Source organism: Bos indicus, chromosome 12 (assembly GCF_029378745.1).
Source record: "Bos indicus isolate NIAB-ARS_2022 breed Sahiwal x Tharparkar chromosome 12, NIAB-ARS_B.indTharparkar_mat_pri_1.0, whole genome shotgun sequence".
Lineage (NCBI taxonomy): Eukaryota > Metazoa > Chordata > Mammalia > Artiodactyla > Bovidae > Bos > Bos indicus.
Genome location: NC_091771.1, coordinates 29,579,539 through 29,606,260, shown reverse-complemented (window position 1 = coordinate 29,606,260; position 26,722 = coordinate 29,579,539). Strand labels below are relative to the sequence as shown.

The 26,722-nt window shown below is 48.5% G+C and overlaps 1 protein-coding gene across 2 annotated transcripts in view; it reads left to right on the top strand.

The window, feature by feature from the left end:
- The first annotated feature begins 3,955 nt into the window (after positions 1-3,955).
- B3GLCT (beta 3-glucosyltransferase) overlaps positions 3,956-26,722 on the top strand; it is a 118,187-nt gene continuing 95,420 nt past the window's right edge. The window contains exons 1-3 of one of the 2 annotated variants that reach the window (XM_019971744.2): positions 3,956-4,299; positions 19,962-20,011; positions 26,070-26,109. In XM_019971744.2, coding sequence (XP_019827303.2) covers positions 4,227-4,299; positions 19,962-20,011; positions 26,070-26,109 — 163 coding nt within the window. In that variant the 5' untranslated portion in view covers positions 3,956-4,226. Of the gene's footprint in view, positions 4,300-5,265; positions 5,501-19,961; positions 20,012-26,069; positions 26,110-26,722 lie in introns of those variants that run through there. The other variant, XM_070800205.1, reaches the window with a different exon arrangement.

Sequence of the window (26,722 nt, the reverse complement as noted above, 5' to 3'; positions counted from 1 at the left end):
TTTTTCTATCTTCAAAAAAACCAACAGCTTCAGATTTCTGGGCTTGTCCTGGGGGACTACAGAGATGGTAACCTCAGTTCTATTTCCTGGATCTTGGTTCAGGGCTGATAGTCTGTGGGAATTTAGTCTCTTTGGGTAAAAATCGTGGTTCAAAGTGTGGCTTGCTAGAATGGGTTTCACTTCTAGTCTTGGAATAGCTTTGAAAGCAAAGGGAGACAAGTTCATCAGAGGCGTGGGAGACACCCTCTGATTAATTGTCATTGGGGTGTTCTGAGCGCCCGCTGCACGGGAGGTGTGGCCACTGGGTGGGTCTACTGCGAGAGACGGAGGTCTTTGCTGTCTCTTCTCCTATAGGCGATAAGATTCCCCTTGTTTCCCTAAAGGTTAAGGCCTCAGGTGAAGTGACTGATTTCTTCCCTAGAGTCACGTGTGCACTGACTCTGGGGGAGTGGGGCATGGTTGTATGTGTGCTCAGTCCGTCAGTTGTGATCGACTCTGTGTGACCCCATGGACTGTAGTCCCCCACCAGGCTCCTCTGTCCAAGGGAGTTCCCAGGCAAGAATGCTGGAATGGGTTACCATTTCCTCCTCCAGGTTATCTTCCTAACCCAGGGATCAAACCCGAGTCTTCTGCATATGCAGGTGGGTTCTTTACCACGGAGCCACCCGGGAAGCCCATGGGACAAGATTAGTGGATGGTTATATGATGGGTCTGATTATCACAAAGACCCAGTTTTAGACATTCTACTCCACTGTCAGACCTCAGGGTGGATTTTAGTTTGGGAAAATAACCCTCAAGGCGCATGCATAATTCATAAGGCCACTTTTCTGTGTGCAGAGGAATGGTCCTCCTGATGCCCTGTGAGAGGACCCTGAGAATGGGGAGCTGGGGTCTGTCCCCTGGTCTTTGCTGGCACCGGGCAGGATGCCCACGCCGGGCTGGGCAAGAAGCCTGCACCCTGTCACCACTGCCCCCACACCAGACACCTCTGAGCTTTACGGTGTGCATGTGAGCTTCTGTCTAGATGCCCTTCTTTTTGCTCACAGCCCAGAACCTCCTATTTCCCCTTTAAGACCCTGTCCAAAGGTCACGTCTGCTTTTCTAATAACCAAAACCTGTGGCCCTGACAGAGTCTGTTTTCCCCTCTTTATGTTCCAAAGTGTTCCCACCTGTGCTATAGTGTTTCATTATGGCAGGAAAATTACTTCTGAACTTGAAAAAAAAAAAGATTGTATTATTTGGCTGCTCCAGGTCTTAGTTGTGGCACATGGTATCTTTAGCTGAAGCACGTGGGATCCGGTTTCCTGATCAGGGATTGAACCCAGGCCCCCTGCGTTGGGAACCCAGAGTCTTAGCCACTGGGCCACCAGGGAAGAACCACTTCTGAATGTTTCTCTCCTTCTCACTGGACTGGGAGTTCTTACACCCAGGACCATGCTGTCTGCTTCTTTGTATCTGCCCCAGAGCTGAGCAATGGGCATGCCAGCTAGAAGGCGTTCAGTGGGTCAGCGTCAGTTGAATGAATGAATGCAGTCCAGCCTTTTGGGCCTAATGTATAGTTATTAAGTGATCAGAAAGCACCTTTGTAATAATCTCATAAACCTATGAGATTATTTGGTGATCTATGGTTTTCTCCATATAGTATTACATTCTCCTTTAACATTTAGGAAATTCTTTTTAAAAATTACCAGTCTGTCTCAATCATGATATGATAGCCCCCTACCCCCAAAAGAAGTGACTCCCTGGTTCTCCCTGGTTTCTGGAAAGCAAGGGCATGCTTTCAGGGGCATGTGTGGAGGTGGTACCTGGAATTCAGGTGAGTGAGCCCCAGGAAGAGAGTTTGACCGGCTCATTTTCAAGGTCTTACAGTGAATGAGATGAATTTTTTTTCTGTTGAAAGGTCTCCCCTTAGTGGTTGGTGGTTCAGGTGGCAAAAGAGGCACGGAGGCAGATGGTGTGTTACTGTGAACACTGGTGTCCCCACAGGCACGTCTTGCTCTAGGCAACTCTCAATCTGTGATCGGATGGGGAGGGAGCACTCCGAGCAAATCCACTGATCATGTGACTAGAGTAAGTGTAGAGTAATCCTTTTTAAAACGTGAGTTATGGAGCTCTGTGATGTGCCATTTATCTGTGTCTGCCGTGGCAAGGAAGCACGCCAGGGCAAGTTTACGACTTGGTGCTCTCAGCTGTATTTAGAGCTGTTTCCCATACCTTTACTACACATGGATGAAAATATTAAGCACCTAGAGTTGCTTGTTATCAAACATGGAGTAGATATGTGAACACATAGAAAGTAAGCTGCTTAATTTCTAGGTTTCTGTGTCTGTTTAAACACTGTAATGTTTTGTTTCGGTTTGAGTGGATTTTTATTTATGTATTTGGCTGTGCTGGATCTTAGTTGCATCATGTGGGATCTTTAGTTGTGGTGAACTCTTAGTTGCAGAATGTGGGATCTAGTTCTTTGAGCAGGGACTGAACTCAAGCATTGGGAGCACAGACAGAGTTTTAGCCACTGGACTACCAAGGAAGTCTCTTGTTTTAATATTTAATATCTAATATATGCGAGAAAGGTTTTCTTGGAAGAAAGCTGAACAGCTTTGGAAATTGGAAAACTTCTAGAACTCTAAACCAGGCAGGTGAATTTTAAAGAAAGATAGAAGGGATCGATGCAGTCAGTCATAAATTTGCAAAGCTTCACTAAAAAATGGAAGGAAGGAGTCTTACATTTCTTTTCCCTCCCAGAAACATGGTGTTGACAGGGGGCCACAAACCTCGGCTGAATGGAACCAAATGGCACTATTTGCATCCACACAAAATATTCAATCTCCAGTTTTAAGACTTCAATGTAAACCAAAGAGGAAAAAAAAAAAAAAACCACACCATTGCCTCCAGACATCTTTTTCAAACAATTGTAGCAGCTGTTGTAAGGGCAGATGGCCATACAGGTCCCAGGCACTCAAGGTCAGACCTCCGGGAGAGCATTCACCTTTTCTGGTCTAAAGACAGCAAACATTCAGCACCTGCTTCTCTGTCTCACCCACATCTTACTGGCATCCCTAGGGCCTGGCACTGGTCTTCACTTGATGTTCAGCAAGTGGGTGGATGCTACATGTCCACGTGGAAGATACTGGTGTTCAGAGGGTGCTTGGTGCAGTGAGAGGCACAGAGCGGGCATCCAAAAATATAAGGAAATAGGAATGAAAATATGGGCGTGACCTTCAGGAGGCCACAGGCCGGTGAGCGCAAGCACTTGGTCCTGCCTCCTTCCTGGGAGGCAACAGTGGGTTGAAGTTTCCGGGGGAGGCGGGCGCGTGTGTGTGTGTTTGTGTGTGTGTGTGGAGGGGTGTGTGTGTGTGGAGGGGTGTGTGTGTGTGTGTGTGTGTGTGTAGGTGTGTGTGTGTTCCACCTGGGGGACTTTGCCAAGGTTCCAATGTAATTTATTTTTTAAATAAGACTTTTGAATAAAATTACACCCTTCCTCTTCGATTATGGTGAACACTTAAACTTACATTTACACAAACTTCAATTAAAAGCCAAATTCCAGGCCTAAGCTATTGGCAACACTCCCTTTCAAAAGAGAATATGAAGTAAATTAGTTGAGCTGATTAAAAACACCTTCATCAAAGTAGAACTGCTGGTGCCAACAATATTAAGAGTTGAATTATTGATTTTTTTTTAATAACAGATGGTACATTAGCAGGGAAGAAAAACGATTCTCCTTCCTCTCCTTCCTTCCTCTGCTGCCCATCCCCCTTTTAGCTTCACTTTGGCGATAAGAAGGGACACTGACCTATTGCTGGCAATCGAGGAAAGGGAGGTGATGGAGCAAGGCAGGAGCGCACGAAGGCAGAGGATGGGGCCCAGGTTAAATGCGAGGAAGGAAAAGGAGAAATGGAGACCGCAGGAAACAGAGGTCGGACCCCTGAAGGAGGCCGCTGTCCCCGCAGAGGGGCGGACACCTCTATCGGCAGCCCGGCCCCGGGGGACCTCCAGGCCACAGCCACGAGCCGGGCGGGCGCTGGAAGCGCGCACAAGGGCGCTCCCGCTACCGGCCGCCAGAGGGCGCGTCCGGAGCCGGCGCGGGGCCGGGGAAGGGAGGAGGGGAGCCGCGGAGACGGGTCAGCCGCGGCGGCAGGGGCGGCGGCGGCGGCAGCGGTGCAGCTCCGCTCCCCGCGCGTCTCCGGTCCCCGCGCCCATATAGGGCGCGCAGCCCCGCCGCTGGGATGCTGCCGCCCGCCCGCCGCGGCCGCCGCCTGGCGCTGCCGGCACTGCTCTCGCTGCTCACCTGCTCCCTGGGTAAGTAGCGGGCGGCCCGGGCGCGCACTGGAGAGGCGTGGGCTCCTCGGCTGCAGCCGCCCGCGCCCCGCGTCCGCGCCGGGCGGTCCATCCCTGCCTTGCCCCGCAGGCGCCCGCGCCCCGCCGTCCCGTCCCCGCCGCGCCTGCGGCGGCAGCGCCCTCTCCCGGCGTCCCAGCCGGCCCCGGCTCTCCGGGATCCCGGGACCGCGGGGTGCCCCTGGCCGGCCTCTTTCGGCTCGCTGGGGTCCCGCCGCCGCTCCGGTTCGACTCGCGTCTCAGCAATTCCTTCCGCCGGGAGCGGGCGGCCGGCCGGGCCGCGAGGGCGCGGCGCCCACCCCCACAGGAAGCGCGGAGTGAATGTGCAACTGCGAGAAACTTTGGAGCGAGGGAAGCGGCGGCCGCGGGCCCGCCCCCTTGCCTTCCGCCCGCGTCCCGCCGGCCCTCCGCGCCCCGCGCTGGCGGCGGAGGCTGGAGGCGGGCGGGCCGGCTTTGCGGCCCGGGCTCCCGCGCGCTCTGGCCCGCGTCGCCCGCCCGGCCCGCGCGGTCGGCCAGCGGTGCACCCCCCCACCTCTCCCGGGGCTCCCTGTGGGGTTCTCGCGGAACTGCCCGGGCCCCCTAGGCTGGGGTGTCCACCGGGTCCCAGCCCCTTCTACCGGATCCTTGACCAGGAAGGGAGGACCGGGTGCCCGGCTGGGCCTCTGGGTGTCGGTCGGGGGGCGGGGGAGGCTGTAGGGAGTCTTCCGAACCCTGCATCTTCCTGGGGAAGAATTAGAGAACTCTGCAAACAGTGCTTGTCTGCTGCTGCTGTAATGCCCCTTCCCATTTTTTCTTCCGTGCTCCTCGCAAGAGCATGCCCCCCCTTCCCCCAATAAAATAATGTGATAAAAGTTAAAAAAAAAATTATTGCAATTGACTTTCATGGTTGAGGTGTGTTCAAGTTTGAAACCTTGGAGGAAAAATATTCCTATTAGCGTGCTTGGGGTTGTTGTCATCTCAGACTTTTTGTTTCCAGCCTGTTAAGAGGCAGTGATTTCAGATTTTTAGAAATGGCAGAATGGTGCGATTTCGGTAAAGACGTAGCGTCATCGTGCACTGCTGTTTAGGTAGCCCACCGGAACCTTGGCAGCCGTTTCTACTTGGACTTAAGACTCTCGGAATGAGGACCTTGACTGTGTGCCCCTGGCCTGTCTGTAGCAGTTCAGTAAGTGTGGGAAAAGCCAGTGAAATTAATTGGTAATTGTTCACACGCGTGATTAAGTAACAATGTAATTAAAAATGTTTGGGCACCTTGGGCTGCGAAGGCTGTAATTGGCGGTGGGGACGCTACTGAACTTGGCGGGGATCTGCTTTAGCAGAAGAGTGCATCGCTGGGGTGGGGGCGCCCGGAGAGGAGGGGAGGTTGGAGGGACGATGAGACTCCCGGCTGCATCAGTTGGCCTGCTGCCTGGACGTTTTGCACCTCACCAAATGGGGTGGGTGGGAGCTGAAATTGGCGTTCTATTTATAGCTCTGCACTTTGTAACTGCTGTACTGGGAATGTAATATTTGTGTGTAATATATTCACTATAGGGGCTGAAGTGCACACTTGTGTTGCTCTGTGGATTTGTTTTTCACTGCAGGAAAGGGAATGTCTGCACTCGATAATATATTACCCGACATTCAGAATGAACTAAAATGTCCACACGTTCTTAAAAGATGTGTTTTAGCCTTGTGAAATTGTCAGATAAGCACAATAAATAAGATATAAGACCTATTAAAAGGTCCCTGTGAAACATTTGGTTTTGTGAAGGGGATTTCATGGTCGGTATAGACAGGAAGCTGTGTTCTTCCAAATCTGAAGTAAATCACGAGTTCCTTTTACTGCGTTCTGCTTTGATGTTGTGGAAGGACAGGGAGAAATAGAAAGGTGTGGTACCCAGCCTTCATATGTCTTGAAATCAGGGTTCTTGGACTCTTGTTGAAATAGAGAACATGATAGGCTTCCAAGGCATGAGAACAATTCAGACAGTATAAAAATACCTGAAATATTCCCTGGTTAGTGGACTTGACTGTGTATACTTTAGTTCTCACACAAGCGTAGTGTATTCATTTAAGCTTTCAGAGAAGTCAACAAGAACATTTATTTTAAACCCAGATGGTTATACAGACAAAAGTCACTGCAACTTCAGTTCTAAAGTCCAGAGCCAAGACCAGACTCAGAAGATTTATTCATGCCTCTGGGTCAGCCACTATGTGGCTTCTCCTTGCTTTGAGTCTCGGTTTTTTTCCTATAAAACGGGAGGCATAGACTTGATAAAATACTAGAACTTTGTCATCTCTTACAGTGTCAACTGGTTTTCTTGTGGCAGAGTCTATCCACTATCCCCCAAACCCTTAGTTTTTTCCTGATTCAAAAAACCTCTTAGGGGTCCCCAGGCCCCAGGCCAGGGGCTGGTACTAGGCTGCACAGCAGGAGATAAATACCTGGTGAAGCTAAAATCATCCCCCACCCCCGACCCCCCGCCAGGGAAAAATTGTCTTCTACAAAACTGGTCCCTGGTACCAACAGTTGGTGACCACTGTCTTAGATAATCAGCAGTGTTACAGACTGAGTTTTGTCCTTCAAATACATATATTGAAGCATTGATCCTCAATATGACTGTATTTGGAGATGTGCCTTTAAGGGGGTAATTAAAGTGGCTCTGTTGTAAAGAATCCGCCTTCCTAGGCAGGAGATCAGGGTTTCTTCCTGGGTCGGGCAGATTCCCATGGAGAAGGGAATGGCAGCCCACTCCAGTATTTTTCCCTGGAGAATCCCATGGACAGAGGAGCCTGGTGTGCTACAGTCTATGCATTAACAAAACAGTGGGACAGGACTTAGTGACTAAACAACAGCACAACAAGGTTAAAGGAGGTCATAAGGGTGGGGCTAATCTAGTAGGACTCTAAGAGGTAGAGACTCCAGAAATGCCCACAGAGAAAAGGCTGTATGTGGACACGGGGAGAGCTCATCCAGCTTCAAGCCAAGGACAGAGGTCTCAGCAGAAACCAACACTGCTGTCTCCATGGTCTTGGACTTCTGGCCGCCAGAAGTGTGAGAAATAAGTTTCTGTTGTTTAAGCCCTTGCCCACCCCACCCCCCCATAGTTTCTATTATGGCAGCCCTAGCAGCCCTTGCCGACAAAGGTCTGTCTAGTCAAAGCTATGGTTTTTCCGGTAGTCATGTATGGATGTGAGAGTTGAACCATAAAGAAAGCTGAGCGCTGAAGATTTGATGCCTTTGAACTGTGATGTTGGAGAAGACTCTTGAGAGTCCCTTGGACTCCAAGGAGGTCAAACCAGTCAATTCTAAAGGAAATCAGTCCTGAATATTCATTGGAAGGACTGATGCTGAAGCTGAAACTCCAGTACTTTGGCCACTTGATGAGAAGAACTGACTCATTGGAAAAGACCCTGATGCTGGGAAAGATTGAAGGCGGGAGGAGAAAGGGACGACAGGGGATGAGCTGGTTGGATGGCATCACTGACTCGATGGACACGAGTTTGAGCAAGCTGCAGGAGTTGGTGATGGACAGGAAGCCTGCCGTGCTGCGATTCATGGGGTTGCAAAGAGTCAGGCACGACTGAGCCACTGAACTGAGCACACTAATAATACAGGGGATAAGGGGAAGGGTGGAGGAGCGGTGGCGGCAGCAGTGTGTCTGGTGGAAAGACATCTTCAGCGGCCCTTGCAGACAGGGGTCGCCAGTGAGCTGTCTGCAGGGAGTTCTGAGTGCGTCTCTTGGTAAAGTTTATTAAAAATGACTGACCCGGCAGTGGTGCAGGCCTTCTGCCGTTTCCTCCTCCTTGTTGCCTGTTATGTGAATCTGATGGCTGGAGCTGCGGTGGCCATCTAGTGACCATGAGGTGACCTTGAAGACAGAACTGGTAGTTACAATGATAGAGCAGAAATGATGGTACCACCTGGGTGCCAGGTAGATGTGGAGCACTGTGCCAGCCCACCGTTGCCTATTTCCACACATGTATTGCATGAGATAACAATCTGTCTTGTTTAAGCCTCAGTTGTTGGGTTTTTTTTTTACCTACATGCAGCCAAACCTAATTGTAATTGATACATCTGTGAAGAAGCTTATTTGAACCAATGATAATAGATAGTAGCATTTGTCTTTCTTATCCCTGTTTCTACTGAGTCACGATTATATTTCTTAGCACCTGCCAAAATCAGGGATGATTTTCCACTCTGAGCCAGGTCTTGCTTGGATTCTTTTCATGGCAGCGAATCAGACACGTTAGGACCCCAAGAGTCACACCTGGCTCCAGGTTGCTTTGTGCTCTTCTGTTTTGGATTTTTAAGCCCTTCTCTTATTTCTTCAGCATTACTCAGATATTACCGGCACAGATTTTAACTGTCTGGGTGGATTCTTTGTTGTTGGACACCAAGCTGGTGTGGCCCCCTTGGTCACCAGCTTGATCCAGGAGTTTGCCTGTAGCCAGTATTCAGGCTCTTGGGATGAGGGTGTGGAAGCAGAGGGAGGAAGAGCAGCTGTGTCAAATGTGGGTAGAGGAGGGGAGGAGATGTCCTGACCCTTGTGTTCAGTGTTTCTGAGGGAAACACTGTGGGCCTGGTACTTAAGTCATAATTATTGACCTCATTTGGACCATTAGGGGCCAGCTTTTTTTGCTTTTCATTAGAAACATTATTTATAATAGTTTACAGATGTTACTTGAGAAACCTACATGCAGGTCAGGAAGCAACAGTTAGAACTGGACATGGAACAACAGACTGGTTCCAAATAGGAAAAGGAGTATGTCAAAGCTATATTTTGTCACCCGGCTTATTTAACTTATATGCAGAGTACATCATGAGAAACGCTGGGCTGGAAGAAGCACAAGCTGGAATCAAGATGGCTGGGAGAAATAACCTCAGATATGCAGATGACACCATCCTTATGGCAGAAAGTGAAGAGGAACTCAAAAGCCTCTTGATGAAAGTGAAAGAGGAGAGTGAAAAAGTTGGCTTAGAGCTCAACATTCAGAAAACGAAGATCATGGCATCTGGTCCCATCACTTCATGGGAAATAGATGGGGAAACAGTGGAAACAGTGTCAGACTTTATTTTGGGGGGCTCCAAAATCACTGCCAATGGTGATTGCAGCCGTGAAATTAAAAGATGCTTACTGCTTGGAAGGAAAGTTATGACCAACCTAGACAGCCTATTAAAAAGCAGAGACATTACTTTGCCAACAAAGGTCCGTCTAGTCTAGTCAATGGTTTTTCCTGTGGTCATGTATGGATGTGAGAGTTGGACTGTGAAGAAAGCTGAGTGCTGAAGAATTGATGCTTTTGAACTGTGGTGTTGGAGGAGACTCTTGAGAGTCCCTTGGACTGCAAGGAGATCCATCTGGTCCTGGGATTTCTTTGGAAGGAATGATGCTAAAGCTGAAACTCCAGTACTTTGGCCACCTCATGCGAAGAGTTGACTCATTGGAAAAGACCCTGATGCTGGGAGAGATTGGGGGCAGGAGGAGAAGGGGACGACAGGATGAGATGGCTGGATGGCATCACTGACTCGATGGACGTGAGTTTGAGTGAACTCTGGGAGTTAGTGATGGACAGGGAGGCCTGGTGTGCTGCAATTCATGGGGTTGCAAAGAGTCAGACACGACTGAGCGACTAAACTGAACTGAACAGACGTTACAGATTTTTAGTTCCTTGAGGCAGTACCAAGGGCTTCCCTGGTGGCCCAGATGGTAAGGAACCTGCCTGCCAATACAGAAGACCTGGGTTTGATCCCTGGGTCGGGAAGATCCCCTGGAGAGGGACATGTCAACCCACTCCAGTATTCTTGCCTGGGAAATCCCATGGACAGAGGAGCCTGGAGGGGGACTACAGTCCATAGGGTCGCACAGAGTTGGACACAACTGAGGGGCTGAGCGCGCACACACACACCTTTCCCAGTATAAAGGAGAAGTCACAGTAGGTGTCAGGGATTCATTAGACCTCTTGACTGAGTCTCCCTTAAGGCCACGTCTCAGAGGTCTGATCACTAAGCTGCTTCCAGAGAAACCAGGTAAGGGCTGATTTGAACTACCAGAACATGTTAGTAAGTTTTACATAGTATTAAAGGGAAAAACCAAACTCAGAGTTTCTTCATCTGTTCAGAAGGTGTTGAGCATGTAGTATGCGCCAGACACTGGGGTTGTTGCAGGAAGAACCCGATATAGCCTGTCTCTACCCTCATGGGGCTTGCAGTCTCGAAAGGGAAGGTGACACTGAACAGGAGCACCAGGGGCGGGACCGTGGTCTGCCCAGTGCTGTGGTGGTGTCCAGGGCGCTGTGACAGGTGTTTCAGGGACATTGTTCCGTCGCTCAGTCGTGTCCGACTCTTTGTGACCCCATGGAGTGTAGCCCTCCAGACTCCTCTGTCCGTGGGATTCTCCAGGCAAGAATATTGGAGTGGGTTGCCATGCCCTCCTCCAGGGGATCTTCCCCACCCAGGGATCAAACCCACATCTCTTGTGTCTCCTGCATTGCAGGCGGATTCTTTACTGCTGGGCCACCAGGAACTGATGAGGCTTTACTGGAAATCTGGAGCTGAGGTTCTCGATGGGGAGTGGGGGTGGGGGCGGTCATCTTGCCCCCTCAGGGAATCCTTGTCCATACGGAGAGATTTCAGGACTGTCACAGGGGGTGGTTTGGCAGGGGCACTGCTGAGCAACCCATAGTGCCATGGGACATCCCCTTCCCCCCTCAAAGAATCAGCTTTCCGGTCCAAACGGGCAATAACGCCAGGCTGAGAAGCCCTGACGTTTCTCAAGGCAGGGCCTTGGATCTCAGACCTGAAGGGGAAGCAGAGCTCAGCTACCATGGGGAGGATGGAGGGGGCCAGGACAAGGCTCTGGCTGGAGGAAGCTGGTGGAGAAAGGGCGGGACTGGACAGGGGAGCGGGCTGGAAGGTCCATGGGGGCCTTGCAGACCAGCGTGGAGATTTTGGACTCGGTCCTTAGAGTGGTGGGGAGCTGTTGCAGGGCTGTCATAGGGAGTGATGTGATTTGACTTAACGTGTTAAGAAACTCAAGCTGGTGGTTCTGTAGAGCAGGGATGGGCGGGGGCTGGTGTGGACGTGGGGGACGAGTGAGGAGGCTACCAGAGTCAACCTGGCGAGAGCTGATTAAGAGTCAGAGGTGCGGTGGTTGACTGGTCAAGTGGGCCGAGAGGAGGGCCAAGGATGAGTCACAGGCTCCCGCTCTGAGTGTAGGTGGAGAGCAGAGCTGTTTACTGATACAGGATCTGATGGAGAAGGACCAGATGTGGTCAAAGGGAAAAATTGTTTTATTGTAGTTAAATATATATATAGCATAAAATGAATCATTTGAACCATTTTTAAATGTACAGTTCGGTGGCATGAAGTATCCAGACGGTTTTCTAAAGTTTGCTTTTAATTTTAGGGGGAGGCGAAGATGAGTTCTGTTTGGACAGGTTGAGTTTGGGATGCCTGTGAGATGCTCAGGTACCATGTCCAGTAGCAGTGAGATCCACTGAGGGTCTGGACCTCAGAGGAGAGGTCTGCACCAGAGAGATTTAAGGGGAAATTTGAGTTCATTTCTTTCTTTCTTTTTTTAAAAGAAGAGAGCCTTGATTGACAACATAAACTTATTTAAACATTTATTAATACTAATAATGTCTGTGTAATAAAATTGGAGAAGCCAACAGGCTTTGTCTGTAAAGCTGATCTGATGTAGAGCAGCAGGTTTAACCAAAACAAATGAGTTAAAGTATCATCAAATACGATTTGAATGCATCTCAACTAGAGCAGTGCCAGTCTCTCCTAGGGATACAACTTACTTTCACTCCTAAAGGAATATTTTATGATCTTACAAGGTGATATGTTTTGGTTTACATCATTGCTTCCCATAAGAAGCTCAAGGCTCTTTACACATCACACTGAATTTATCTTCTCCAGATCCTCGAGGGTGGATAGGCAGGAGCTTGTTTGTCATTTATGAAATGAAGGAAGCAAAGGAAGATAAATGGCCAAACCCAGTTGGGGGAAGGGAAAAATAAAAAAAGACAGGCGTTCTGTTGCTTTGAGTGGGTGTCAGACTTCAGCACACGTGGGAACACTTCAGGGTTTTAAAGAGTCTCCTTTGTTAAAATGCAGATTTCTGGGTTCCAGCTCCAGCTTTTGCTGGTTCAGGAGAGCTAAGACAGGGCCCCGGGGATCTGTGTCTTTAACAGGGCGCCAGGTGAGTTGTGTCTGCTGGCACGTTGCAGAGCCCTGTTGAGACCACCCTGGCCCCCAGGTCTGAACTGGGACTGTCACTGGTGGTTCCCGTGCACATCTGTAGAATGTAAAGGTGACTGCTGGTTGCTTTGTCTTTTAAGGTGCAGTAAGGAGCTGTTACGGGGAAAGCAGAGTGTGGAGCTGAGGCCTGATACTTGGCATTCAGGGGCTCTGCCTTCTTGGGAAGGGAATGAGAAACCCCAGAATTGGAACTCAGAAGTCTTCCTCTGGTTCCAGTATTGTTTGGCAGATTTATAGATGCTACTGAAGGGACTCTAGTACCTGGAGCGTGAGTCTCAAAACCTGAAGTAGTGGGCTGTTGGATCAAAGGTTTTTGGACTATAGATGAGTTCCTGGAATGTCTCAGACTGTGGGTACCATGGATTCAGCGACACTGACCGGTGTGCTTTTGGGGACCCACTTGTTTTGTGTGGCTCTGCTGGGTCTTCGTTGCCACACAGGCTTTTCTCTGGTTGGGGGCTCCTCGTTGTTGCAGTGCACGGGCTTCTCATTGCGGTGGCTTCTCTTGTGACCGCTCCCCGGCTTCAGAGCACAGGCTCGGTAGTTGTGGCCCTTGGGCTTAGCTGCTCTGTATGTGGGATCTTCCCGGATCAGGGATTGAACCTGTGTCTCCTGCATTGGCCGGCGGATTCTTTACCACTGAGCCACCAGGAAGCCCTGGGACCCACATTTTATATTTCAAAACTAAGATAGTAGAAGTCAGGCATTAAACGAGCCTGGCAGTTGACTGCTGAATGTTCTCCAGCAGTGTAAAGGGAGTTAGACGGAGCTCTGACTTCCTGTGTTTGCATGTTAGCTCTCCCGGACCCCTTCCGGGTGTTCTGGGGGTGGGGTGTGTGCACAGGGTTCTTCTGCCCTCACCCACGACTCCGCCTGTGGACCCTGCTTATGACTTCGTCGCCAAACTCTGTTTGAGTTGGAGTTTGCTTCTTTTCAGATCCTGAGTGGCATATGGGTTTTCATATCATCTGTTTAAATGAGATATGAATCAAAGAAGCAAGAGATCTTTTCCTTCCTAAAATATATAATTCTTTCCTTTTTCTCTTTTCCCCCCTCTGTTTATTGTCCTTCCTGTACATATGCTAACCCTCTGGCATGTGGAGTATATTGGTCCTGGCAAATGTCGCTGCCGAGTGAGGGAAAGTCTGTGTTCCAGACTCCATTTCCCGCTGATTTCTGTGAGGAAACAAGGGAACGTGTTTCAGATGGAGTGAGATCCAGTGTGGGCAGCGGGGGGCTCAGGCAGGAGGAAAGTGGGGTCTGTGTGCTCCCTGCCATGGGGGAGCCTTGCCTCTCCTGACTTCTCCCAACTGGCTGCATCCTTTGAAAAGATTGGGAATCCCATGGAACACAGCGAAGAGGTTCCTGACCCTGAATGTTCTCTACCTGCCGTGGTGTTGGAATGGCGCTGGTGTCGTCCCCAAAGCAGGGGATCTCTTTTCCCAAGAGTTTGCTGTTTATATTTGGTCCCTGAGCAAAAGTCTCTAGCTCTTCCGTCCGTCCTTCTCAGGTGCCCTTAAGGAGAGGGCTCAGAAAACACCTCACACGCCTGCCTCTCTCTGCCTGGCCACGCCTTTCTGTCTCCTTGGCAGTTAGTCCCTGAGATGTTGGGGTTCCCCTGCTCCCATCTTGAGCACCCAGCTTTGTGGCTCTGGTTCCACCATGCCGCGGAGACACTGAATGCGCCTCTGCACACTGGGGACCAGGCCACGATGGGGGTGTTGCCACTTGAATCCCCTGTAGCAGCTCGGGAAACGGGGAACCACGTTGAGTTTTCCCACAGTCTGCTCTCTGTCCTTTATCCCGTAGCATCTGAATGGCGCCCCAGGCTTACCCTGTCGCTTGGATCCGAAACCTGGAGTCATCTGTGCTCGTCTCCCCGTCGGCCCTTCCCTGCCCTCATCCACTCGTGGGGTCCGTCTCCAGACCTGGAGATGCTGCTGCTTCCACACCTCAGCACGACTCTGGCTCCCCACCTGCTGTGCCCGGGAGTCGCCTCACCTTCATTAGGTCCCTTAGCTCTCAAAGTCTGGCTCCAGCTCCCTTCTGGCTGGTGTGTGTGTGTTTGTCTCTCCACAGCCCACCCCACACGCTGCCTCTGGAAACTGGTCTCAGGCACAGCTTTCAGCATGGCATCCCCCTTCTCAAAAGCCTCAGAAAGCTTTCGGTGGCACTCAGAGTAAGACCGGACTGACCCCTTTCAGGATATGGCCCTGCCATTCCAGCCTCACCCCTGGCCCCAGTCACACAACACCCCCACCCTGGCCCCCGCCAAGGTGTCCATGCCCAGGTCACTCCTCCCCGCCCCCCAGGTGCCCATGCTCTGGGCGCGCTGGATGGTTGGATGTGCTTTGTGTGCAGAAGCCTGTTTCCAGGCCTCCTCCTCTTGTGCTTGGAGCCTCTGCTGCCCTGCTTGGTGCTTTGCCCTACCTCCTTCTCAGGGGCTCCCTGGGCGGCGGTGCCGTCAGAGCGCGCCCATCTGCCCTTGGCAGTTGACACAGGACTTGTCTGTGGGGTTAGACCTCCTTGGGGAGCCGCTGCTTTGTCATCGTCATCCAGCTCCTAGCATAAAGCCTGGTGCTTAACTCAGGCAGCCCCTCTTTGATTTTCTGTTGAACACGCGAAAGCATACATTAATAAAGATACTGACAGTGGCTGCTCACACCCAGAGCCCCCAGCACGTGCCAGGCAGGCCCCATTCTGAGCCCGTGTGGTGTGTTGCGTGGCCTCACCCATGGGCTCTTCAGCTGCCTTGATTCTGCCCTTCTGTCCTCAGCCCCACACAGTCACCAGTGCTCCATGTGGGGTGTCCCCCGCCCCCACGTCTGCAACCCTGGAGACAGTGGCTTTGTGAGAGGAGCGTGAGGAATGCAGGTGCTTGGGCAGACGCCTTTGTTTCTCTTCCGTCTGCTGCCAGGGATTATCTTCAAAGCAGGTCAGGGAACCAGTTAAATTGGCTGCAGGCCTTGCATCCTGGAGTCCAGGCCCCTTCGGAGGAGCTGGAATTAAACCTGGAAGCCCTAGGGAGCCGGGGCTGCCTGGGGCCGGGTTTGCCACTGAATCCTGTTATGTGAAGTAGGTCACAGCAGAGAAGCCCTGAGCCTGGGGCGCCAGGGGTGGGCTCTGTCCCAGACAGCTGGGGTTGGGGCCCAGGACCGCCTGGTCCCATGGTGCTCGTTTATTTCCTCCACGGACACCTCCTGAGCCTTCAGTCCTGCTGAACCTTCGCTAAACCCTTTCTGCCCATCCCACAGGTCTCCCATCCTGGCAGCTCACCTCTGAGGGGGCCACTTAGCCTCTTGGTGCTTTCCATGTTTGGTATTTAATTTGGTTTCTGTGATAAAGGTTACAGGGAGAGTTTGGGAGGGTGAGTTGGGTACAGGAACAAAGCAGAGACGGGAGGCTCAGGGGTCTTCTCTTGCCTGGGCTGATCCTGCTTCCTCCCTCCCCTGGGGGGATGGACGGAAGACAGTTGATTAGTGTTGCTTAAATTCATCGCAATTAATTCCTCTCCTGTTTCTTACACTCTAGGGCCGAGGCTAGCCTATAAATCTCAGGCCCGGGATCGCTGTAAAATTTGATGTATCTCTCGGGGTAGATGTGCTCACACACATTCGTTGGCTTGAATTATCTAAAGTTATCATGAGAAAGGTCTTATTTCTATTGCCTGCCCTGATTTGCACTTTAAATATAGTTCCCTGTAGCAGTTACAGGAATGCATGTTGAAGATAGAAAAGGGAAAATTACTTTTTAAACAGCCGCTTGGCATAGAAGAGCATGATTTACCTTTTAGAATATTTCTCCAAGTGTGCATTAAGACCAAGCTTTCAAGAATATTTTTTCCCCCCACTGAATCTGGAAATTAGTATGAAGCCAAACAGCAAACACTGAGCCCCTGGCAGCCACCCCTCCTTGCTGGGGTCTCTGCCTCCCTCCTGCTGTGGGAGAGTCCCACTCTGTATTCTTGTTACGGTTGTCGAAGGTGACAGATAATTTCTTACCTCACTCGCTAATTTTTCTCACTTTCTCCTCTGTCAGCACCGTTTTTTTCCTGCATTTCCACAAAGTGCAAAAGCTGGGATTTTGTTGGTAAGGTGTTAGTCGCTGAGTTGTGTCCTACTCTTTGTGACCCATGGATTCCTGTGTCCATGGGATTTCCCAGGTAAGAATACTGGAGTGGGTTGCCATTCCCTTCTCAGGGGATCTTTCTGGACTAGGGATTGAACCCAGGTCTCCTGCGTTGCAGGCAGATTCTTTACCATCTGAGCCAACAGGGAAGTTGGTAGGAATTCTGTCAGTGATTCATTATTTTATATTTGGATTTGTTAATGAGATAGCGTATCCTGTGCCTTCAAAATGCATTTGGTTCCTTGATGATTTGCTTTATTTAGATTATGGAAATGCAAAGATAAAACCAACTAGTGTTTTTCTTAATATTCATCTAACGGGGATTATCTTGCCATGTTCTGATTTGCTCTTATGCGTGCAAGTAACTGCATTTCTTATGTTATTGCTTTAAATATTATATAATTTATTTCTGTCATGGGAAAAAGGAGTTTTTAATTTCATAGAGTGATGGAGAGAAATAAGTTTTGTCACTTGTTTTTAAAGGGTATTTTAACTTTTTGTTGTCATTTAGTGGCCGAGTCATCTCCAGTTCTTTGGGACTCCATAGACTGTAGCCCACCAGGCTCCTCTGTCCATGAGATTCTCCAGGCAAGAATACTGGAGTGGGTTGCTATGCCCTCCTCCAGGGGATCTTCACGGCCCAGGGATTGAACTGCGTCTCCTGAATTAGCAGGTGGAGTCTTTACCACCTAAGCCACCTGGGAAGCCAGTATATTTTTTGCAGAGAATTAAAATCTAGTTTACCCTTCCCTCAGTTAAGCCTTGCTGAATAAAAGTATGGTGTTTTTATTCCATAAAGACAAGGAGGATTTGTGGAATTCACTTGATTTATGGGGAGCATCTTTCCTGAAGGTAATTCTTACTTTATACAGTAACACTGTCAGCTAACATTAGCTGCTTGTTGATGAAAGGTGATGTGTTAGTAGTATTTAGAACCAATGCATACTAAAGACACTTTTTCTTCAGTACAGAGTCTGTTCTGAAGGGCAAGGGCTTTTGTGTTGACACACTCTTCTTTTTCATAAGGCTACCTGGCCTTGGCAGAAAAATGAGGTTAAGACTAACCCTGCTTATTAGCTGAGGAGTCACTGAATTTGTTACATTGAGAAGGTTATTTTTTCTTGATAAAAGGAAATTCTAATCCAGAGAGCTTTGACTGTCTGTGCTCGGAATTAGGCATCCATGAGGTTGGGGGAGGGCTTCCCCTGGTGGCTGCATGGTAAGGAATCCCTCTGCAAAGCAGGAGCCACAGGAGAGTCCGGAAGATTCCTTGGAGGAGGGCATGTCAACCCACTCCAGTATTCTTGCCTGGGAAATCCCATGGACAGACAAGCCTGATGGGCTACAGTTGGACATGACTGAAGCAACTTAGCATGCCATGCACAGGGTTGGGGGAGATGGATTTTTGAGGCTCAAGAGTCCTGTATTAGATCGACCACAGTTTTTACATCCCATAGGTTGACACACTGTTTCATTTTCTAGAATTCTGTGATGCTGAGGGGTGTTGATGTGTTGCAACCTCCCTGTAAGATGTTTATTAATCCATTTTTGGGATCTTCTTGAGGGTTTTAAATGTGTTTGCTAGTTTAGAGATAAGTAAAACAAAACCGAAATATTAAATACCCAGAAGCAGAATGTAAATGGTGTTTGATGTTAAATCTCTCCTCCCTTCTTAGAACTTTGTGAATGATTTGGGCTTTGCATTTGTCTTGGGGGGTGTGTGTGTGTAAAAAGTGAATTAGGCATCGATCTTAGTGACCATGAATTCAGTGGGGGCACTAAAGTCCTTTGTTCTCCGGGGTTGGCAATGTCAGTGTAAGGAGACAGCCCTTGAATGATGGTTCGGGAAGACTTTCATTCGATAAATATTTATTGACTTTCTTCCGTGTGCTGCCCCTGTCGTAGGGGGCAAATAGTGCATAAAACCACATTCTTGCCTTCATGAAGCTTACATTAAACTAACATAGAAGACAAGCAATAAACAAATAGCTATAGACGGTGTCAGTGGTGGTAAGCGCTCTGGAGAAGAATAAAGCAGAGTGAAGGGTGGGGAAGGGGTGTCGGGGTCAGGGGACACTGCACTCTCCAGAGCCTCGTACAGTGCTACCTGGGATCTCAGTGCCCACAGAGAGGTTCATCTGGATTTTACCTGCCTTCTGAAATGTCATCCTGGAAGTGGAAGTGATTAAACCACGTTAGTCATTTGCTTCCGAGTGTGAATATGTTTTAGATTTGAGGCAGTGGGTGTCTGGGACTGGGGTGGGAGGATTCCAAGCATCAGGATGGGTGGTCCTGTCTCCTGCTTCTGAGCAGGGTCTTCTCCGTTACCTAGAATCCTGTCCTGCCCACCCCCACGCGCCTTGCACTGCTCTGTTGTTCCCTGGAATTGTCTGGCCATCCCTTCCTACCTTCCTGCGCCACAGCATTGTTTTCTCTTGGGAACGCTAATTGGAGAAAGCAGACTCTGAAATGCTTCCTCTTAGCTTTTCAGGAGAAACGCACTGTAAAGTTAAGGTATTATGGTTTTGTCTGGTTAACCTTCCTGACTGGTTTATTATTTTACTTCCTATTTCCCACGTGTTACTGTCAGATTATTATTATTATTTTAATGTAGAGCCTAGATATGTCTCTGGGGATATCTTTGTCTATATGGGCTCCGACTCAAGGTCATTCTAAATGGGGAATGATTCTACTTCCTCTCTCTCCCCTGGCGCCATGGCTTTAGCCGGGTTCTGGTAACTCTCCCCACGTGCCTGGAGGAGCCTGTGTACCACCGCACTGACCCGAATCCACGGAGGCGGACAGCTTGCCCCAGATTTCGCTCCGCTGCCCGCCGGGCTCTGACAGGGATGTGAGAGTGGGAATTTGCACTTCTTCCTGGTGGAATCTCAGCAATTCCCCTTTGCTTTGGAAGGCACCAGAATTCAGGTTTCTAGGAAGTTGTACTCTGTATGCCTCTGTCTTGTGGTTTATAGCTACAGATACAAATGGTATCCTCTTTAGATGTAGTGTTTCCTTCGCTGGGAACCTGAGCCTGTTGACTTCACACCAGTGGATGCTCTTAGGTCTGGAGAAAGGCGGCCTTCGGTACTAGTTTGCAGCAATGCAGCTGCTTTTAAAACGAGCAAAATTTATTCTGTTAAAGTATAATTTTTTTTTTCCATTTTAAGCAAAACTGTTGAATATGAGAATGAATCTTAATTGCTGATTTTAATGTACAAATGTTTCTTATTTCTCCCTTCCCCCCTAGCTTTTGCTTTGGTTTCTGAAGATGTGAAGAAAGAGGCCAGACAGTCTAAGGTACTAATTCTAAAACCAAATCTATTCTTGCTGTCTGAGATTTGTCTGTCTTTTCTTTAATGGGAGCTATAATGATTTCATCTTTCAATGAATTAATGAAATGTTGGTCAACATTGGTTTTTGAATCCACAGCAGCAACTCACATAGTCTTGCTTAAAAAAAAAAACCTTTATTAAGGCAGATCCACTTGGTTTTAAATTTTATCTTAAGAAAAAAGGTGTTCGGATATGGAGCTAGACATTTTAGAAGTCTTAACTTGGATACTGTAGATTTTTTCTGGTCTTTCCACGTCTTAGGTTGTTGTTCAGTGGCCCAGTCGTGTCTGACTCTTTGAGACCCCATGGACTTAATCTTGGACCTAGTTTTCCCAGCCTATGAAACGTGTGCTGTGTCGGGGTCACAAGTCCCTGAGTGCTCCTCACCTTGAGGTGACATTATGTGAAAGGGCATCTTGGGGACTGGCTGAGACCCCAAAGGTGACCACCAGGCTCCTTGTAGAGTCAGAACCTGAAATGAAGACGTGGGGGACCCATGGCGGGGGAACAGCATTTTTCCAAATCTCAGAGCTGCTCCTCTCCCATCACTGGTTGCATTCAAGAACTGCATCTAACTTTTGCCATTTGGGGTTGCATTAGATCAGTTTAGCATTTGAGAAAGAGAATATTTTTTAAAATATGAGTTGTTTTTGTTGCATTAATTAAGGCTCAGTTGACTCTCTTTTTTGCCCCACAATTAGTATAAAAGTGTTTTTAAATAGAATGTTTCTTTTACCAACAGAGTGTGATCTGTTCTAACTATACCATGGGGTTCCCACACAAGGGAAATGAGGATAATAATTCCTTATGGTTTTATGATTCTTTATGGTTAATAAAGCATTTCAGACGTTTAATTTGGTTTGCTTTTCTCAGTGGTCGTGTTATTGCTAAGCAAAGCAGATACTCGCATACAGAGCAGAGAAAATACTTGCTTAGAGAAGTGAGTTGATCGAGGTCACTTGAGTATTAAAAGGTGAGGTCAGAATCCACTTGCAGACTCCGTGAATTTTTCATGCTGTATTTTTGTATTACGTTGTCCTGTGCATTGTCACGTGTTTGTTTGGCTATAATGAAGCTCATTATGAATTTAAGGGTTATTAACAGGGAATTAAAATTTTGTATAATAGATTTAGGAATTATAGCACATACTTTCAAATATAGGTTTTTACTCATCTTTCCAAAAGAGGAAATACATATATTTTTGGCCTTAAATACATATATGAATATAAGTAGAGATAAGGTAAGTCCTATATCTTAGTGTCATTTTTTTCATGCAAAGGTATTAAAGTCCTTGAAAAGTGTCATTAACCCCATCTGTGCTTGGCTACGGAGCCAAAAAGCCATTAATCCCCTGAGGAGAGGCAGTGATGAAATGTCTACTGTAGCCCATGCCAAGGCTGGGAGACGGAGGAGAATCGATTTGTCCAAGGTTGTCTGAAGTCTGTCTGTAGATGAACCCGAGACAGGACTTAAGGCCCTTGACAGTAATCATGCTCACTGGGGTGTCCTTGGCGTATCACCCTCAGCACACCTGGGAGCCGTCATTGTGGCCCAGAAGGCCGCCCTCCTTCCTGCTCACCCCACTGCTCATTGCAGTCAAGGGCCCTGGTTCCCTAGAACCAGGCCAGTCCTGCTCAGACCTGGGGGCCTTCCCCAAGTCACTCATCTTCCCTGGTTGGTGTCAGGAGGCTCCTCATGGGAATCCCGAGGCAGCCGTCACCCTGCTGTCCCGGCCGGGGCCTGCCCTCTGGCCCAGGTGCATCTCCTGGCTCCCCGGGCCCTGGCTCTGCTGAATTCTGGCCCACCTCGGCTTTCCGTGGAGCCTGCCCTTCCCAGCTCATGCTATGCATGGCCTCAGCCAAGCTCTGAGGGTGACTTCGACCTGCCTTCCGTCCTGCGCTGGCCTGTGACACTGGGCCCTGTGGGACATAGGCGTGGAGCCAGGCTCTGGAGCCAGACTGCTGTGGTTCACGGTCCTTCTCCCACCCTGGCCCCCGGTGGACACACCCATGTCCAGTTCCCTCATCTGAAACAGGACTGCCCTCACAAAGGCAGATTGAAGATTATGTTGTGTGTCTGCCACTGAGAGCAGTGCCCGTCCCTATTTACACGTTTACCTGCTGTGACAGCAAGAAAGACCCCATGCAACCTTTCAAGAAGTTTCCACACAGGGGTGGGTGGGCGGTTGTGATCAAGCTGAAGATGCCAGTTTAATTCTTTACTTAAAAGATTTCATAGCAAATTCTTGTGAGGCTTTTTTTTTTTAATCTTCTTTTAATGAAGGATTTATAAACTAAGCATCACATATATGGATTGCAAGTGTTCAAATCTCTTGTGTTTTAAAGATAAAAGCTGCACTGAAGGTTGTCTTAGATCTGTGTTTTTCTGGCTAGGGTAGGAGCTGTCTGTGGGGTGCGTGTCCTGGTAGCAGATATCTTTCCTGTCTGAGTAGCAGTTCTGTTGACCTAGAGAACTTTTGATAGTGAGCACGTTTTGATGGATACTGATGGTGTTAGAAACACACAGCAGAAGAGATAATAAAATAAACCATGTGTTTCTTCTTAGGAAGAACTAAGCCTTTTCACAAGGAAAGCTGGAGACAGAATTTAAATGTTCTGTCAATTAGTTCATTTACTCCAATTTTCTTTCTCAAAGGGGAAATTAATGAAGACCATTTTGGTTCCATTTCAGTTCACCTAAATCAGGCGATTCTTGGATATTTTATTTTTACAGTTTACAAATTGAGCCGTTTGAAATGGTCAGTCATTTCCTACCTATTGTATCCAGCAGTCAGAGCTGCAGTGCTTAATAACAGGAAGCTGTGGCATTTCAGTTGATTTTCTTTGGTTTTGCCAAGGCATCTGGCAGAAAGTCTAGCTCCTGTTCCAGCTTGGCTGGAATCATTGAGTTCAGGATACTTTTTATGTTCAACTTCCGGTAAAGGTGGCTTTTGTTGTAGGTATTATTAATACTTTTGCTGTTGCTGTTCAGCCACTCAGTCATGTCTGACTCTTAGAGACCCCATGGACTGCAGCACGCCAGGTTTCCCTGTCCGTCACCAACTCCCGGAGCTTGCTCAAACTCATGTCCGTCGAGTCGGTGATGCCATCCAACCATCTCGTTCTCTGTCATCCCCTTCTCCTGTCTTCAATCTTTCCCAGCATCAGGGTCTTTTCTAATGAGTCAGCTCTATGCATCAGGTGGCCAAAATATTGGAGCTTTAGCATCAGTCCTTCCAATGAATATTCAGGACTGATTTCCTTTAGGATTGACTGATTGGATCTCCTTGCAGTCCAAGGGACTCTCAAGAGTCTTCTCCAACACCACAGTTCAAAAGCATCAAGTCTTCTGTGCTCAGCTGTCTTTATGGTCCAACTCTCACATCCATACATGACTACTGGAAAAACCATAGCTTTAATTATACGGTCCTTTGTCGGCAAAGTAGTGTCTCTGCTTTTTAATATGCTGTCTAGGTTGGTCATAACTTTTCTTCCAAGGAGCAGGAGTCTAATTTCGTGGCTGCAGTCACCATCTGCTGTGATTTTGAAGCCCAAGAAAATAAAGTCTGTCCCTATTTCCATTGTTTCCCCATCTATTTGACATGAAGTGATGGAACCAGATGCCATGATCTTCGTTTTCTGAATATTGAGTTTTAAGCCAACTTTTTCACTCTCCTCTTTCACCTTCATCGAGAGGTTCTTTAGTTCCTGTTCGCTTTCTGTCATTAGGGTGGCGTCATCTGCATATCTGAGGTTATTGATATGTCTTCCTGCGATCTCTATTCCCACTTGTGCTTCATTCAGTGCAGCATTTCGCATGATGTACTCTGCATATCTTTTAGCTTACTCTCAAAGTATGTTTCCATCTCATGATGCATGTTTTCTGAACAGTGCCTCTGGGGGAGGATTGGGCATGTATTACTGGAAGGTGTAAGGAAGGAACGCTGGAAAGGGGCCAAAGACCTTCAGTCCTGGCCTGTGGCTAGAATGGCTGTTAGATGTTGTGCCAATCCTGTACCTTTTCCGAGCCTCTTTTGTTTTATCTGCAGAAGGGGAATGTTGGATTGGATCATCTCCCATGCTATTTTTAGAAAATTGTAGTAGAAGACACATAAAATTTACCATTTTAGCCATTTTTAAGTGCACAGTTCAGTAGGGCTAAGTATGTTCCTACTGTTGTGCAAGCAGTCTCCAGAACTCTCTTCATCCTGCAGAACTGAAACTTTCCTCCCTTGAAGCCACAGCTCTGCATCCCCTCCTGGCCCCTGCCCCTCCACCACCCCGTTTTCCATCTCTGAATTTAATAGCTCTAGGTACCTCACGTAGGTGGTGTCATACAGTCTCTATCTTTTTATGACTGGCTTATTTCACTTAGCATCATGTCCTTAGGTTCATCCATATTGTAGCATGTGTCAGAATTCCCTTCCTTTTAAAAAAAAATCTACTTATTTATTTGGCTGTTTCGGGTCTTAGTTGCGGCACTCGGGATCTGTGGGCTCTTCGTTGTGGTGCACAAGTTTAGTTGCCATGTGGCATGTGGGATGTTAGTTCTCCACCCAGGGATCGAACCTGTGTCCCCTGCAGTGGCAGGTGGATTCTTAACCACTGGACCACCAAGAAAGTCCTAGAATTCTCTCCTTTTTTAAGGCTGATTAATATTCCATTGTACCAAGAGGCCACAGTTTCTTTATCCATTCCAGTGCTACTTTTGGATCTGAAATTTCCAGTTTTCTATAATCCGTGTCTAGCAGCCAAAGGCGTGGCCTGGCAAGGAGGAGGCAGCCTGGCCAAGGGGAAGCCGAGGGCTCCGTCCCCGGGCTCAGGCCGCGCTCCTGGCCAGAGAGGTAGTGAGTCCACATGTGCCGACCTAGGATGCTAGCCTGGCCCTGGTTGAGCACATTTAGGGAAGTGGTTGAGCCTTCCAGTCTTCTTAGCGGCTCTTCTGAAAAGTATGTGTTTTATCATCGTTAAGTCAAGTGTCACTTGACCCTGAGGTGGGGCAAGCAGATCAGTACATAACTCTGAGGTTCTTCTCCACTCACTGTTATTTCTACTCCTGAGACACAGAGAATTTCGGAAAACGCTGCCGAAGGTGGCTGCTCCCCCGTCTGCTGTTACAGTCCCTCCTGCATCCTGAGAGGACATGTCTCGGTGGCAGTATCTTGGCTTGTAAGCTGCTGATGTTTTGTTGATAATGGCTCACGACTGCATTTCTTGTTGCAGTCGTGAGGGAAATGGAAGGATATTTGCCACCGTCCAATTGTCATAATTATAGCGTGTGGTGGTTGAAAATGGAAAGGGGCAATTAGAGGGAGAATTCCTTCTGCCAGAGGAGACAGTGAAGATGGCAGATTTAGCTGCTGACACTCTGCGCTTTGTGGAGGAGTCTTTGAGGAGCTGGTTTGATCAGGATCAGGTACATCTGTGCTCACGTGCCCACATCCACGTTTCTGTGTTTGAAGCTCTGCAGCTCTGAGAGCCCCTTCCGTGCTCAGGAAATCTTGTGAGCCCCAGGTGGACCCCCTCCCCCCAGGGCTGCTTCTCAGGTAGGAGAGAATACAGTGGTGACATTGCTGATGGGCGCATGTCTGAGCCCCCCAGATGATAAATATGGTGTTTGGTAGAGCCCGTCTTCCCAAGGAACACACAGTCAGAATGGGTACAGTCCTGACGCGTATGTAATTCTTACCATGTTTCAGGGTTTAAAACGATATCTCCCAGGAACATTGTGAACCATTTTACACGAGAAGAAAGAGCCTCAGCTCAATTCGGTGTCTTGCCCACCATCACGTAGGAGATGAACGGCCCCATAGGAGTCTTCTGTTCTGATGCAGAAATATATTATTGCTGCTTTTCCTGCCTTAATTTTTGTCTGTTTCTTTAAGGAGCACTTCCAAGCTCTCATTTTCCATGTCTTACCCCCAGATGTTAATATGTACCATACATGTTTATTTCATGTATTGCTGTTTTTGTTTTTTGTTAATGTGACGAGATTGATCTTTTTCTCTTTTATTTAAAATACAGAATTTGGAGAAAAGTGATATATCAAAGAAAAATGACATAGGTGAGTAACGATTTCTTTTTTTTTAACTTAAGAGTTGATATCCAGGGGCTATTTCTTGTAAATTACATTTCAGTGAAGTGAATTTTTCTTTCTGATTTTATTTATGTGATAAATATTGTTGGCCAAATACTTCGTCTCTTGCTCAGCCCAGTGTTTACCGTCACGAAGACACGAGAACACATTTCAGATGAACATATTGGAAGTAATAATTCATGAGCTGGATTTATTTCCCTCAGCCTCAGTGTATTGAGCTGCTGGTAAAGAGAAACTTCCGTGCTGGGGGGCTGCTGTAAGGAGTACAGCGGTAATGGAGACAGAGTCTGTTCTCAGGGGCGCACGCACACTTAGTGGGAGGAAGGGTCAGCTGTGGCCTTTTTCATGTCCCCTCTGCCTGGAGCCGGGGCACCACTGCTGACCTGAAGGCAGCCTGTCCCCTGCGGGTCAGCGTGGTGACCACGTCTTCTGTCAAATCCTCTGGCGGAGGCGGCTCTTGGCTTCTCTGCAGACGCTGCACGTGTCTCTCAGTCCCACCAGCTCCCAGTCTGCACTCACTGCCTTATAAACCCATCTTTCTCCCCCATGTATCGTGAACATTGTCAGGGTTGTGACCGTG